At 55.5% G+C, this 15,391-nt stretch overlaps 1 protein-coding gene across 6 annotated transcripts in view; it reads right to left on the bottom strand.

Moving 5' to 3' along the window:
* AFDN (afadin, adherens junction formation factor) overlaps window positions 1-15,391 on the bottom strand; it is a 97,928-nt gene that overhangs the window by 47,789 nt on the left and 34,748 nt on the right. For 4 of the 6 annotated variants that reach the window (XM_090280086.1, XM_090280087.1, XM_090280089.1 and 1 more), the window contains exons 8-12: window positions 14,666-14,833; window positions 12,221-12,265; window positions 8,211-8,305; window positions 7,097-7,359; window positions 1,449-1,518 (exon numbers count right to left, since the gene is read on the bottom strand). In XM_090280086.1, the coding sequence (XP_090136212.1) occupies window positions 1,449-1,518; window positions 7,097-7,359; window positions 8,211-8,305; window positions 12,221-12,265; window positions 14,666-14,833 (641 nt within the window). The remainder of the gene's footprint in view (window positions 1-1,448; window positions 1,519-7,096; window positions 7,360-8,210; window positions 8,306-12,220; window positions 12,266-14,665; window positions 14,834-15,391) is intronic. The other 2 variants (XM_090280090.1, XM_090280092.1) reach the window with 1 other exon arrangement.

Here is a 15,391-nt window from a genome sequence, read left to right as displayed (position 1 = left end):
AAACGCACAGATGAACGCACGCACATGTAGAGTTCGGAAAACGACACGTGCGTGCCTGGGACAGACACGGTCCCCGTGAACCAGCAGGAGCCAACTGGAAGCCGAGCAAAGAGGAGGGACAGTGGGGTGACAGGGAGCGACACAGCGGCCCGGAGGCGTCTCCTCGGGACACCGTGCTGTGCACAGCGGAGCGCGGGGCAGGGCTGGGGCAGAGGGCTCGCTCGCCCGGATGCCAGTGGGAAGGGCCGGGGCTGGGGTCTGCGTCCCGCCTCCGTGAAGCCCGAGCCCGGGCCGAGCCTGCGCGCTGCTTTCCCCACAGGGACGTGGAGGGACCCACGCTGGGCCAGCTCCTGGTCCAGACCTTGAGGGGACCTGCAAATCCCGTGGGTCCTGGGAAGCACCGGCACGCTGGGCTGCCCCAAGGAGAGACGACGGGGCGAGAGGCCCGGCAGAGAGACCCTGAGGTGACGAGGAGAGGGGATAGCCCGGCAGAGCCTGGCCCCAGCTAACCCACTAGCTCAGCGCTGGTCAGCCGGGCCGCCATCGGAGCTTTGAAAACACGCAACGCCTGACTACTGAGCCAGGGACACTGGCCGCTTCCCCTCGGATTGTCAGATACAAAAAGGGACACCAGCCAGCACCGCACCAGCGACCTGGCGGGAAAGCCCTGCCCTGGGCCGCCAACGTCTCGGCCACGCAGCGGCGCCGCGCCTTGCTGGTCCCGTTGCCTGACAGGCCCGCGGTTGGCCGGTTAATCCTCGGCACCAGGGATCCTGTGTATCCGCACAGGCACCTGAGTTTTAAATGGTCACTCTGGGGCAAAAATATAGGTAATTATTATTTTTGTAAATCAATCAAGACTAAACCCATCTTTTGTCAGACCAGCACAAACGACATTTTTGGTGTGCCGCAGAGCGTCAGCCCTTCGTCCCCGTGCGCCGTGAGACGGAACGGTGGAAAACCGCGCCCTAGCCGAACGCAGCCACACGGGTGACCATCGGCAAGAGCAGCAAACTCCGCCCGGGGGGGCCAACCACCTGCTATCAGTGCTCCAAGCTCTGGGGTGTCTGTTTCCCAGCCACAGACAACCAGGATGAGGGGGAAGTAACCGACCACACACGGGAGAGGAGACCATTGTGGGGGCCCCGCGCCCAAGGACGCACGCGGACAGGTGGGAGCTGGGCGCGCGGGGGGCTCCGGGGAGCAGGGGCCCACTGTCTTCAGGGATCACCTGACAGGGCGGGGCTGGTCGCACAGAGCCGGAAGGAGCCGGCACAGCCCCCGTCCTCCGGGAGAGGGACAGCCTGCCAGCTGTGCTGGGGGTCACTCCCCCCCGCAAAGTCACATGGAGTCTGTACACAGCGTTACAAGGACACTACCGACCATATGTCCACGTGTCCCGTCACGTTAAACACACATGTCCTGCCAGGTAACATGCAGTCACCTACCTTGCTTGTTGGCAATGCTGCTCCGCTGTGAATGTCTCCTCCTAAGTCAAAAGTTGTCTCCTGGACAATCCTGTGAGGATGAAAGGAAATACACAGAATGAGGAACTCTGGAATCGTATGGAGCGTCTTCTCCTAGCCACAGAGAGGGACAGTTAACTCAATATCCCAGTGCTCGAAGGCCTTCAGGAAATCACTTTTTCTTCATCATATGAAGTTACAGAATAAAGACACATTGTAATTTTGTGAACTTTTCTTACTGATACATACTAGATACTCCCAGGATCATAATTTTTAAAACTATATTTTAAAACAATAAGTTGAAATGGTCCGTAAAGAAAAAAGCAGGCTCTCTGCTCCCATAGCCTCTCCAGGCTGCAAACGGCAATCAAGTGCCACCGTCCCAGGGGCCCTGCGTGGCCTGCAGCCCCAGGAGGCAAGGCTGCTCCCGGGCAGGACAAGGCCCAGGGCTGAGCGGCCCACCTGCAGGAAAGTCAGGCTGATGATGTCTATGGATCCTACTACTTAGGCTACTAATAAAGAAGAAAAGAACTTCTGGTAATGTTAGTAATCAGAGCAAGAGTTATTCTTGTTTAAACAACTTTTTAGACTAGCTCAAACTACCAAAACTTTAAATGTGTCCTTATGAAAAACTAACCCAGAATAGAAACAAAACCTCATCCCAAGCAGCCAATAACCGGGCAGGCCTGTTTCTCTGGCACAAATGAAGGTGCGCCAGTCCCGCCTGCTCCAGCCCAGGACCAAGGCCCGACCCGAGGGGACAGAGCCGAGGTCCTGGAAGCCAACAGCGTGGATCAGTGCGGAGACGTCCTGGGCTTTGCAGACAACCAGGAAAATGCAAAGTCCCCTTCATACGACACTGAAAAGGATACGGTCTGACTTTAAACCACTATGTTAACTTGAAACTTTTATTTAGGCTCAACCTATACAATAAAACTAGGAATTGATGGAGAAGTTCAAAACAATTTTCAAATTAAAAAAGCAGGTACAAATCCTTCCTCTACCTCATCACTATAAAAATAAAATCATCTTGTAATACAAAATAATATCATGCTTTAAAATGCATAGTAACTTTTGAGAAAGTAAAATTGCTTACTGAAGGTTGAATACCAACTTCCAAAACTAATTACACAATACATTACAAAATTTTGTGAAATTAAATTCTTATCCTGCGTCAGCAAGATACATACACAACACAGAAAGCGCTCCGCTGGCTGGCACCGGCCTGAATGCAGACACCAGGAAACAGGGGACATGAGAGCTGACCCCCCCTTACCACCCCGTGGGGCAACACACCTGACCCCCCCCAACTTCCTCTCCACGGGGCGCGAGGCTACAGCCAAGCCTTCCCGCCGCCCCCTGCAGCCTCGCCTGAGAACCCCACTCGTCCTCAGCACCAGGCAAAGCTCCGTCCGCCCCCTAAAGCAGCCACAAGTTTCCAGTTCACCGTGGGGCCATCTGCACGGCAACCCGATTTTCCTGATGACGCGGGTACCATCATCCAGGCAGGGCTCTCTGCGTGTAGGAGCCAGGTCCTGGTCCTCATAGCACGCAGAGTCGCAGGACACGGCTCGGGGAGCACAGCCCAGGTGACGTCCCCACCCTTCCCGCGCTGCCCCGCCGGGCCTGGGGGACACAGGCCCTGACCGCTGCAGCCGAGACCCACAGGCTGTGGGCCCCCCCAGGAACCGGAGAAAGAACACAGCCCAGCATTACAAGAAGGAAGCAAAGAGCACAGCAGAGATAAATAAATGGACGCTAAAAAGACAAAAGATCCATGAAACTAGGAGCCAGTTCTTTTAAAAGATAAACAAAAGTAATAAACCTTTAGCTAAACTGACCAGGAGAAAAAGAAGAAACTCAAATAAAACCCGAAATGAATAAATTTAACGGCATCAAAAAGAATAAAACACCTAGAAATAAGTGCCATTAAGGAGGTCAAAAACCTGTACTGTGACCATGTCAGACACTTCTGAAACAAAGTGAAGAGGACATACAAAAAGGGAAAGATACTCCATGCTCATCCACTGGGAAAACTAATACTGTTACAATGTCCATGCCACCCAAAGCAGTTTTCAGACTTAATCCGCCTTAAAATCCCACTGACGTTTTTTTCACAGAAATAGAACAAACAATTCTAAACTTTGTATGGAACCACAAAAGACCCCACATAACCAAAGCAGCCCTGGGAAAGAGCAAAGCTGGAGAGAGCACCTTTCTGGATACCGAATTATACTGCAAGGCCGTGGTAATCGAAACAGCCCAGTGCTGGCAAACACACACACACAGATCGATGGAGCGGAACAGAGAGCCCAGAAATAAACCCTCTCATAGGCGGTCAATTAATTTGAGACAAAGGTGCTGAGAACATATGATGCAGAAGTACAGTCTCTTCAATAAACGGCGCTGGGAAAACTGGGCAGGTACATGCTTGAAAATGAAACTGGACTGTAATTCACACCACACACAAAAATCAACTCAAAATGGACTGAAGACTTGAGCATACGATCTGCAACCACACAGGCCGTGAGCTCCCTGACACTGGTTTTCACAATGACTTTCCGGATCTGACACCCAAAGCAAAGGCAACAATAGCAAAGCGAAGCCCACAGGATCCTTCAGGCTGAGAAGGGGCCACTGACTCGGCCAAGGACGCCGTCGCCAACCCGAATGGGAGGGAGCAGCCGCCACCACGCATCTGAGGGGGGCTGACAGCCAGTACGCAGGGTGGGCACCAGCAGGTGTACGGCTGCGAGTGCACAGGGCAGTTTACTCTCGTGTTCCGATTTATTAATTATTGCATCATTTTCCATACGAACAACTGGAAAACTACCTTTGCTCCACCCTGCATATCAAGAGCTCAGTCAGCACAACAGCCAAAGCCCTAACGACGGCCGTGCACACGGGCCAAGGCCTGAGCAGACAGCGGCCGGGCAGGAGCACGGGAAGGCAGCGCGCACCAGGCCGCGGTGAGAACCCACCTTGCACCTGCCCGAGTGGCTGTCATCAAAAAGACAAAGCCAGCAGATGCTGGTGAGAAACGAAGAAGCGGGAACCCTTGTGGGTGGGAATGTAAACTGGTTCCTCAAAAATTCAAAAGCAGGGAGCTTCTGCAGCCTTGCTCTCAGCGTGGCCTGTCTGGCTCACAGAAAGTCCGAGTGGCGAATAGGGCTGAGATAACTCAAGGAAAGAAGAAAAGGTGCTGCTGCTTTTAATCGCGGCTTTTACTTAGACTGCGTGCACAGAGTCTGAACAAAACCGCTGCTGGCTACGTGAGGGGCCGGCCTCCCTTTGGTCCCTGACCCGGGCGCCGAAGGGGCGATTACTGGCGCTCCGAGTCCCGAGCCCAGAGGGCGACGAGGGTGCCATGAGGGGCCCGGGGTGGTGGCACACCGACCCCAGAGAAGCTGGCGGGAGCTGCGGGGAGCGGGCAGGGCGCCCTGGAATGGGCCCCCCCTGGAAAGCACTGCTGCTCGGGAGATGTCCAGCCGGCTACGCCAGCCCTCGCTCAGGTGTTCTCAGGTGACTGGGCGTCGGGGCGTGGCCTAAGGAGACATCCTCTCGGGCATCACGCCACCGTAGAGCGGAGTCCACGGCATGGCACGTGAAGGCTGGTTTTCCCTAGAAGTTTGTTCACGCACTACAGACCCTGACGTGAACCTGGAAGTCGTGCCTCCCCGGCCAACAGACCCACGATGGGCAGCCTCTCGGGAGGTTCTGTGCCCGCCCAAGCACGGCTGCTGTGAAACGAGGCGGAGTGAGTGGCAAGCACTTAACTGGTCTCTCAAAGGTTCAAAGAGGATTCAGAGAAATAGATTAAGCTGCAGCGTCACTTAGATGTCAACCCAGTTCACTGACGTAGAAACGCTGTCCTTCCTGAAAGAGGGGGAAGGTCATTTGGAACCTGACTGGTCAGGGACAGACATAAACTGTAAATGCTGTCAAAGCCAAAACTGGATCCGCCTTTACTCTGTCTGTATGTCCACACACGGATGTTGCAAACATGAGATAATTTTCTACCTCTGGATGGTATTGCTAAAATAAATTTAAGGCAAATGCGTGTAAGGATTGGATATTTTAAAACTCTCAGAAATATAGAAACTAACTGAAATGCTTTTCAAGTTCACATGATCAAGATGACTAGTAAGTAAAAGCCAGCTTCAGTTTGCTGGCAAATCTGAAGGACTGGCCGTAACAGTGGGGCAGACAGTTCATAGATTGCGCTTCCACGCTGCAACAAACAGTAACGTTACTGATGCCATCAAGATAAGTGATGTGAACTCAGAAATGAAGCCCAACTGCAGGAGGAGGGGGCAGCGGCAGGTCCTGTGGAAGGCAACCTGCTGCAGACGGGGGAACTGCTTCATGGATGGTTTCTCGGTGAAACACCCCAGGAATCAGTGGACAGCAGATCATCCTTTCCCTGTCAGCACGTCTAAAAACAAGAAGCAAGCTGAAGAACAGCTGATGAAGAAAATAAAAATGGAAGGCATCTGAGGAGCACTGTGTGCTGAAGGAAGGCAGTCTCTGCAGGCCATGACAAAGGACAGGAACTGGGCCTCATAAACGGCGCTGCAGAAAGGAGGAGCGGCCCCGGAGCCCCCAGGCCCAGCGGAGCTGGATACGCATTCAGTGCGGCGCTGGAGGCCAGGCTTCCTGAGCAGCAGACAGGAAAGGCACGCGGGAACCAGCGGGCTGGTCACCTGCTGAAGCTTGGGGCTCAAGGTGGGAGGCTGGAGACACATCGCAAACAGCCACGGGCGGGCTCTCCAGTGCCCACGCGGCCCGCCTGAGGTGTGACAGCCCACGAGGGGCGCATCTCGGAGACGGACTGCACGTCCGACTGGCTGGCTGCCTTGCGCCTGGCCTTCCCAGGATTCCAAGTGGGCACGGATGGCGAGGGGCGGCGCGCACGGGTCACTCCTGCAACAACCGGGGCGGCTCAGACCGCGGTGCGGAAGCCCAAACTCCCGGCTGGCCGGAGCACCCGCTGGGGGGCGGGAAAGCAAAGGCAGGTCGCGGGACGCAACCCCGAGCCGGCGCGGAGCAGCCCCGCTCCCGGCAGCAGCGTCTACGTCAGTGGACAGTCCGCTGGCTTTGAACAGCGTGAGGTCCGCACCTACCAGCCTGCAAACGGGCGCTCCCGTAGCGACACGTGACGGACCGGTCAGTCCTCCTCCCCGCCCTCCAAGGCGTGTTCCCAGGTGGCCAGTGACAGGCCCACACTGCCAGGCCTCAGACAGGCGCTGGGGGGGCCGGAGTACACACCACCGAACGCCGGGCACGGGCTCGTGTAACAGGGAAATGAACACCTCAGCAAAAAGTCGGGTCACACGGGGTCACGGCAGAATACCGTAATTCTTCACAGGAGAGCAAGTCAAGTACTGTTTTAAAGGACCAGATAAAAAATAGAGTATTTAAAAAGAACTTCAAAGCCAGCCACAGCTCACAATGTTAAGACCTTTCTTTCTTCCCTCTGAAACCAACTCAATCAGCAAGACCCAGGACCACAGAGCCACCCTGAAGTTTTAAAAATTAAAACGAAAACCAGGCGATTTATGCCTAAATGAGAACTCAAGCGTCACGAGAAGCACCCTACACATCTCGGGGGGGAGCGCCCGCGTCCTCACCCGGGCTTGTGCCGGGGGCCCCTCGCGGCCAGGCCCCCGTCTGCTGGCCTCTTCGCCAGGGCGTGGTCCTGGCTGGGGTCCACGAACTTGAACACGTGCGACGCCCCGAACTGCACGCTCATCCCGCTCTGCAGCATGGTGGTCTCCGAGATGCGCTGGCCCTCCACGTAGGTCTCGGCGTCCATGCTTCTCGGGGTGACCGTGACAACGCCATCCATGTTCGTGAGGTCACAGTGGTGGGGCTGAATTCCGGAGCCAAACAACTAGCAAGAGAAGGAGGTGAGCGGGGCCGCCGTGAAGCCGTGCGCCGCGCTTCCCAGCAGAACTTAGAACTGCGGGCCCTTCTGCGGTGCGTATAACCATCTAATAAACTCGGGGGTGCTGGTGTTTTTAGTGGATTTTCTACCAGTAGCGCAAAAATAATTAATCTCTCTCAAATTAATTGAACGTTTCATTTTTCGCATACAGTGCCTTGATTTAAGGCAAACTGTGGCTTTGCATTAAAAAGCCTACAGCCATTTGAAACTTCAGACAGTGCAATGGGTAACTCCATACAGCTCCTTACGTACAAATTCCTCTTCAGCTGTTTCACGGCCGAGCTGAGGAGGGAAGGTGTCGGCACAAACCTGGCACCAACACCCGGACCCCCTTCCCTGCCTGAGGAACGAGAGCACAGGGAGGACCCGCCCCAGGCCCACTTGGACGCACCAGTGCATCCCGACCTGCCTAACCCACAGAGCACGCTGAGCTCTGCGGTACTGAGCACGTGGGGACCGCACCCAGCTGACCCTTGAGCTGCGCCCCCTGCTCTGCGTGACAAGCCAGCGACAGGCTCTTCCAGAGGCTGCTGCCCTCGGCTCTGAGACAGGCCCGTGAAAGGACCGCCACCTTTTGAAGAAAGTCGAGTCTCGAGAACGTCACCCCATGCCATGCTTCCAGAGCTGCAGCATGGACACAAACTCACGCCGAGGCAAAGGGACCCACAGTGGACCCATTACGTCCGCTTAAATATCACGTTTTAGCCTGTATCCTCGCCTCCCCCCTCTCCCGTGCACTGTCACCCACGGGCACACGAAAACGCAGCAGGGAGCGGCGCGCTGTGTGCCGTGCGTACCTGGATGGAGCTGTCGTCCAGCTTCTCGGTGCCCACCTCGGTGACACTCAGCTGCAGGCGGTACAGCTTCGGCTTGTCTCTGGAGTCGGAGCCGTCTGCAAGCAGCAAAGAGAAGGCTATTGCAGAGGCGACCCCACGGGCCTTTGCGTGTTCACAGCATGCAACTTAAACTAACTGGGAACAGATCATTCAAAGGAAGACATGTGAGCGCATCGGCTTCTGTTTCATGTGACTTGAGGTGCTAAATACCGTCATTCATACTAACACTGTCTCATAACATAAAACGTTTTTGTTAATGATTCTGAAGAGTGATTCTATTAGCAAGTTACGATCATCAAAGACACAGCCCTTCCCTTCAGACCAGACCTTCCTGCGACAAACCTGCCCTCCACATGCCACACAGCGTCACTCGGCAGGGGCACAGCTGCATCGCTGATGGAGGCCTTGAGAGGTGCGGCCTCAGGGCCCGGCCCAGGCCTCCCGGACCACAGTCCCCGGGGAGGAGACCCAAACCTGCATCTGGTGAACCACGCCCCCCGCGGTGCTGACGTCAGTCACTGACACCACGTTCCAGCAAGAGCTGCTGTGCAGGGCTTAGCTCCACGGAGCAGAGCTGGGCTGAAGGCCGAAAGGGAGGCTGGGCATGTTGCTCCTTTGTCACTTCACAGGCCATGGCGTGTTGGCATTTAAACCTCCATGTGCCAGGACCGCTGGACGGAGACGGTGCGGGAAGACCACCGCAGGCGCGCTGCCTCTATCCCAGGCCCGCTGCCCGCTCCACGCCTCTGCAGTCCGGCCACTACAGGGGCACGTCTGTCAAGGACTTCTGCTGACTTCCGAGTGGTTAGCACAGCAGGAAACGTGACCCGGAGAATCAGTGAATCGCAACCGGCCTCGGCTGGCCGTGGGAGTCAGCCTAGTTTGCGTGTGTGTGCTATGCAAAGTCGCCTCGCAAGGCCAAGTGGAGCCCGTGACCTACTGCACTGATGCCTGAGTCACCAGAGCCGTGTACCAAACGGCCCGTCACAGCCGCCAGGGGCGGCACTCAGGACGGCGAGCTCTGAGGGCTGCAGGAGGTGGGCACCAAGAGGGGTCTGAGCGCCCCCAGGCACCGCTGTGAGGGACAGAGATGGCGTGTGAGGCACACGTCCAGCACGCTGCACCTCGGCAGGCTCAGGTCCTCATGAGACATGGTGGTGGCCCAAGTCTGTAAACGACTTTATTTTCAACTCCAAGTCCTGACCACGTGGGCTGTCCCGGGACGCGCCCCCCCCACCCCGCCCCCAACCTCCTGGCCCAGCTCCAGCAGGTGTGTGGTGTGCTCGTTGCAGACACCCCGGGCAGGCCCACGGCACCCTGGCCGAGGGTGCTGGTGCGTCTCCCGCCCTGCAGCCCCCTCCATCAGCCGCAGCCCTCCCCGCTCTCCGCGGCGCACCGCCCCGGCTCTGAGCTCCTGGGGGGCCCAGTTTGGGAAAAGGCTCTGTCCTGGCCCTCAGCACAGTGTCTGGTCCATGGCACACACCTGATAAAGACTCAGTGTGCCAGCGGTCAGTAATTATTAACTAAAAACGAAGAAAACAGAATAATGCAATAGGGTCAGAAAGAAATTACACCAATCATAAAGAAACCAAAAGAAGCAAAAAAACCGATCAAAAATAATCATTGCAATACAGTTAAAAACACAAAAACATGAAAAACGTCTGTTTAGGGGGTGAAAGAAAAATTCACATAATATTCTTCCGAATTTTGAATGCTTTCTAAAAGGCGTCTGAGCTCATCAACAGGTATGATATGCTCCTCTGTGTCCACGTTTGCGTCACCAGATGTGGGACCGTGAGGAAAAGGCCTCTCTCCCAGCCTCTCCTCTCCTGCCGTTTCACCACCAACAGATGGCTCAGAAGTAAACTCCTGCCCCGGCCCCTCCTCCTGGCCACTTCGCAGTAATAACAGAAAATGCAGGTTGTGCCCTTACAGACAGGGTTTTGGGCAACCTCCACAGTGGCCGGAGGATTCAGGAGATGAGATCGTGTCCGGGCTGAGGTCGGGGACGGAGGGGAGAGAAGGGAGCGGAGGCAGGTACCACTCCAGTCCCTGTCTCATTACGCAACGAGGGCGCCGCCCAGGCCGTCCCAGACACATACAACAGCTCCCTCAAGCAGAAATCTTCCACCTGCCCCTCTTCCTCGGCAGGCATCCGGCAGGCAGTCCATTTCTGCACAAGTGCCCGAGCCCCGTCATCCGGTTAGATACCTTCATCACATCTCAAAGCCTCCCCACCAAGCCCAATGGTATTTCTACCAGACGTTTCAAACACATAAACTTTATAATTTTGTCTTAAAAATATTTACTATGTCACGTGGCTCGCCATGTAAAAGGCACAAGAAGCCCACGGCGATCCACGTCCTTCCCTCCCCCAGAACCAAGGCCCTAACAACCTGGTCTGTGCGCCTGGGGCCACAGCTGGCTCCTCATGCCCCCACGCTCCCCGGGGGGACGTGGCCCCAATGTCGGAGGCCGGTTTAGGGCTGTCTCGTGTGTAATAGTTGGGACAGACACTAGAAAATGCTGTTCTACCTGAAGTTCACATTTATCTGGGCGTCCTGAGTTTTATCTGCCAACCCCGCCGTCCTAAATTCTCCTTCACACTGTCCTGCGCTTGTCTGTGACCACGTTCTCTGGAACGGTCTAGAAGTTAAGGGAAAAAGCCCACCATGAACAGACCAGGGCCCACGTTCCCACGGGCACTGGCTTTCGCTCAGCAGCCCCACGCCCAGCGGAGCGCAGGGAAGCAGCGCACGTGCCCAAGGCCACCTCTATGGCAGTACTGGGGGCGGGGTGTCTCCAGAATGCTGCTTAGAGAGCCCCACGTCCCAGGCACGGTGCTGGGCGCCAGAGAGGAGAGCCGTCAGCAAGGGAATAGTCACATTCCCACACGCTTATGTTTTAGCAAAACGGATGCAACAGTGAAGACGCTATCAAAAACAGGGAAGCTTATTGAAACACTCCTCTCACGTATTTTTACTAACTCTGTTGGGAAAAAAACTAACTCTCCTCCAATAGAACGGGTATAAAAACGAAGACCACTGTGGTGGAAGTCTGGTGTGTATGTGCATCCTGCGCACACACCGGGTAAAATGGAAAGGCATTTTTCTCCCTATCGCTCTGTTAGTTTAGAGGATGAAATCAACACACACGTGAAGTCATTAGAGAATCCCCTTCAGACATAAGATAACAAAAACATGTCTTAGGCCCTTTTTAATGTAGGTACAAGTATCAAAATAAGTAAAAAGTAACACCTGCTTCTATTTAAAAATAAACCAAACTCCTAGTTTGGTTACTATCCAATGAAAACGTGTATGATCAGTTTAGAGAAAATTCAACTAAAATAAGATGTTAAAAGGTAAATAAACTTTATTCAGCATGGAAAGTATTCAATTATTACATTCAGTGTGTAAAAAATTAGTATTTAAAATATAAAAACAGACAAAAAAGAAGTATTTCCACAAAACCAAAAGCTAGCCGTACCATTTAAGATGACAGATTGAGACACACTGACTTTGAGAACACACCCCAAGAAAGAAAGAACAGCTTTGTGAACCAGAGGAAATGCATTTCATCCCGGAGAGCAGGGAGAACCCCAAGAACACCGGGACCTGGTCCTAACGTAAGCCTCCTCTTCCCCTTATTCTGGGGGCGGGGGGGAGGTTAGAAAAACAGGAAACAGCTCTCTCCCTTCCTTAGTCCAGGTTCTCACTTAAGAAACAGCCTGAATAAAGGAATTGGACATTTTTACAAAATAAACTTCTTAATATTAAATTAAATGAACCTTGGCTATGGAATACTTCCTTAGTAGACATGAATAAAATGAAGTGCATTAAATTTCTTAAAGTAAGTCATTTACACCAATTCAGAAACCGGCCCACAAACTATCTGCTCAGCCAGCCATGCGTGGCCGCGAGGTCCCGCCAGTGCCCTGGGGACAGAGTAGGAAACAGGAAGCAGAGCGTTACCTTCGTGAGCGGGGCAGCTGTGGTAGGCAGAGTGACCCCTCCTCCCTGGGGTCCGAACGCATGCGGGGGACCCGGGTGAAGGCCGCGGCAGCAGGGCAGAGGCGTGCAGAGCACGTGGAGAGGGAGGAGAGAGACAGAGAGGTGAGCTGCAGGGAGGCCGTGTGCACAGTGCGAGCGCGTCCGCCCCCAGCGTTCAGAGCGCGAGGACGGGACAGCGGTCAGAAACAGCGCCGACTGCTGACGACGCGCAGGGCAGCAGCTGAGTTGCCGGGGGCGGAAGAGTGGGTTAGAGAACCATCTAGAAGACTAGCACCCCACTTGGCTCCTGCTGTTGAAAGAACACAGTCAGATCCAAAGCAAAACATAAAGTGCTTGTCAGCCCCGTTCCCCAAAGGACAGTGTGAGCACCCCCCACGTCGCAAAGACCGCCACCCGCCCCTCCAGGCCCTCAGCCCGAGTCCAGTGGAAACCTGGCACTTCTCTGTGGTAAGAAGTCAGCACTACAGACACTCGTGGCCTGTCAAAGGAAAACAAGTCGCTTCCACTCCGCATGCCGATGGCAGCAGGGAAACGCAGAGGCTGTGCGGCCGCAGCAAGGACCGGCCTCGGGGTGAGGCCCGGCCCAGCCCCCACCCGCCAAGGCTCGGCCCGCCCTTACGGCAGTGGTGGCCGACCTGAAGGTTAGGCCCTTGTCGAATAAAGACTGCTGCCCAGCAGGCAGTGAGGGCACTCAGGAGCGGTGTCAGCCTAGACAGCGTCCCCGGACGCGTCAGAGTGGATCGGGAGCAGCTCTCGGCATGAGGCCGCCTGCGGCAGGGGCTCTCGCACCCCTCTTCGCGCCCAGGGCGCAGCCTGCGGCACACGCGCAGGAAGCACCACCGCGCTCCGAGCAGATGTACTAACAAGCATGGAGGGAGTACGTGCTGCTGCCAATGTCGGGCGAAAAGGAGGCCAGACCCAGCATTTCTCTGGCCTCTGCTGTCTTCCCACGCGGACGGGAACCATGCACCTTGTCACCCGGGAGCCGTGCGTGTGCAATCAGCAGCCAGAACTACGCCTCTCCCCCGCAGGGTGGCCCGAGGCCAGCGGGGCCCTCTGCCTTGTGGGCGCCCCGCCGCCAGGCCCAGAGCGACGCCAGGCACGCCGGAAGCCCTCAGTAACCGCCCGTCACCTAAGCGAGGGAACGAGTGAATTCTCATCCTGTCTGCTAGCACGCAAGCCGCCTCTCTGTTTACCCACTTGAGTATTATTCTAAGTTGGCCATTTATCAATTCTCTCTGAACTAACAACAATACTCCTAAATCCTGAAAAATGTTGGTTTAGAGAAAACAGAGTCATTAACTTCTAGCATGTGATGCAGTTTTCAAGGACACACCCAATGCCCAAAGAGCCTAAAAAAATTAAGTTCTAAAACAAACAGCTGTCTCCCAGCCCCTCCTCACTGCCTGAGATGATGCGTTCGCACGCCCTAGAGGCACGCACGGAGCAACACCAGACGCGCTTCCAGACCAGACCGGGAATCCAGAAGTTTAACAAGTTTTCCAGCCAGAGACCCGAGGGACAGAGCAAAGTAACGTAGTCCCCCCACCAGCTCAGCAGTCAGAAACCCTCGGACACAGCCGGCGGGAGCGCCCCTGCCTGCAGCGCCCGCCGCAGAGACAGCATCGTACCAGGGCGACCAGCGCCGCCCCCCGTGCCGCGAGCCTGCACCGCGCCTCAGCGTCAGCCATGACCTTGTCACCAGACACGCACTCAGGAACCGGCGGCGAGAACAGCTCGGGGCCTGTTCCCAGGAGCCGCAGTGCAGGGCACCCGTGTAGCGGGGGGCTTCCCGCTCTCCCTGGAACTACACACTGGCGGGCTCGACCTAAGAGCAGTGCGCGGGCGGGGGAACAGGCTGTTGTTCACCGTATTGCGACACAGGTCACAACCAGTATTTTCTCCAGCACAGCACTCAGAGGGCGACCAGGGAAATACGCTTCGTTGACGTCATTTCAAAACCAAATGCCCTTCCTCGCACGGATGGGTCTCTTAAATGCACTGTTAAATTTAAAGACGGTCTTTTCAGAAACCGTCCATGAACAGTATGGTGAATCCACACGCCCGTGCCTCTCACGATCTGCCCCAAGAGGAGGGCATCTCACTATAACAGTCCGGCAGATTGAGGATTCTACACGGTCATTTTGTAAAACTTTTTAAAAGGGAGCTCAATGAAACCTCTCCTTCGTTCTCTGTATTCGCTCTTATACTTTTTGTTTTTCTCTACTAATTTCTGCCCATGTGGACTTCGTTTTTATGCATGAAAGTACACATCTTGTGACCTTAGGGTTTCTGTTCTTTTGAAAACACAACTGTCACCTTAGGAGGGTTGCTTTGTTAAAGAACAAACGGCCCGAGAACGGCCTCAGCCTGCCAGAAGAGACGCGCGCGCACCCGGCCCCTCACCTGGGCTCAGCTCCACCAGGTAGGGCAGCTTCTCGGGCGGCAGCGCGGAGCCGTAGCCGGAGCCGTCCGCCCGCTCCTTGCCCTTCGCGGGCTTCCCGTCCAGGTGCCGCCTCGTCTTCTTGGAGATGTGGTCGGGCGGCCGCCTCTTCAGCTGGAAGACCAGGATGCCTGCAACAGCAACGCCGTGGTCACGGCCCCGACCCGAGCCCACGCGGCCGCCCGTGGCCTGGCAGCCAGCTCCCCGAGGGCTAACCGCCACTCAGCGACACCTCCCCAGGCGCAGCGGCGGGCAGCTCCCCGAGAAAGCATGTGTCTCCCAGTGTGCTCTGAGAAGCGCTGGCCAGCCACTTGTAAAGATCTGTGTTTACGTTAACAACCACCTGATGAACGGGAAACACATTCATAACGCAGGCACACGCATGTCTAGTGAGTTTTAATTCAACTGCGTTAACTGGAAACTTAACTTGAACACAGTTCAACGTCACACCACCCAGAGAAAGCTCTAAGCAAGTGCACTCTCAGGACTCCCGATCCGCACTCAGCGCTAAGAGGGTTACCTGGCGGCCCAGCTCCCCGCACCCAGCAACGCAAAGGCCGTCTAAGGGCAGCGGGGAGCTCATCGCATGACGCTGAGCCTAAGACCACTGCCCCGTCGATGCAGTTTCCCCATGTCCCTGCTCTGAGGTCGTCAGGGGACTTTGTGTGGTGCGTGAGGAGTCCAGACTC

Source organism: Furipterus horrens, unplaced genomic scaffold (genome assembly GCF_987537825.1).
Source record: "Furipterus horrens unplaced genomic scaffold, mFurHor1.1.pri manual_scaffold_6, whole genome shotgun sequence".
Lineage (NCBI taxonomy): Eukaryota > Metazoa > Chordata > Mammalia > Chiroptera > Furipteridae > Furipterus > Furipterus horrens.
This window is presented reverse-complemented; position numbering and strand designations above follow the sequence as displayed.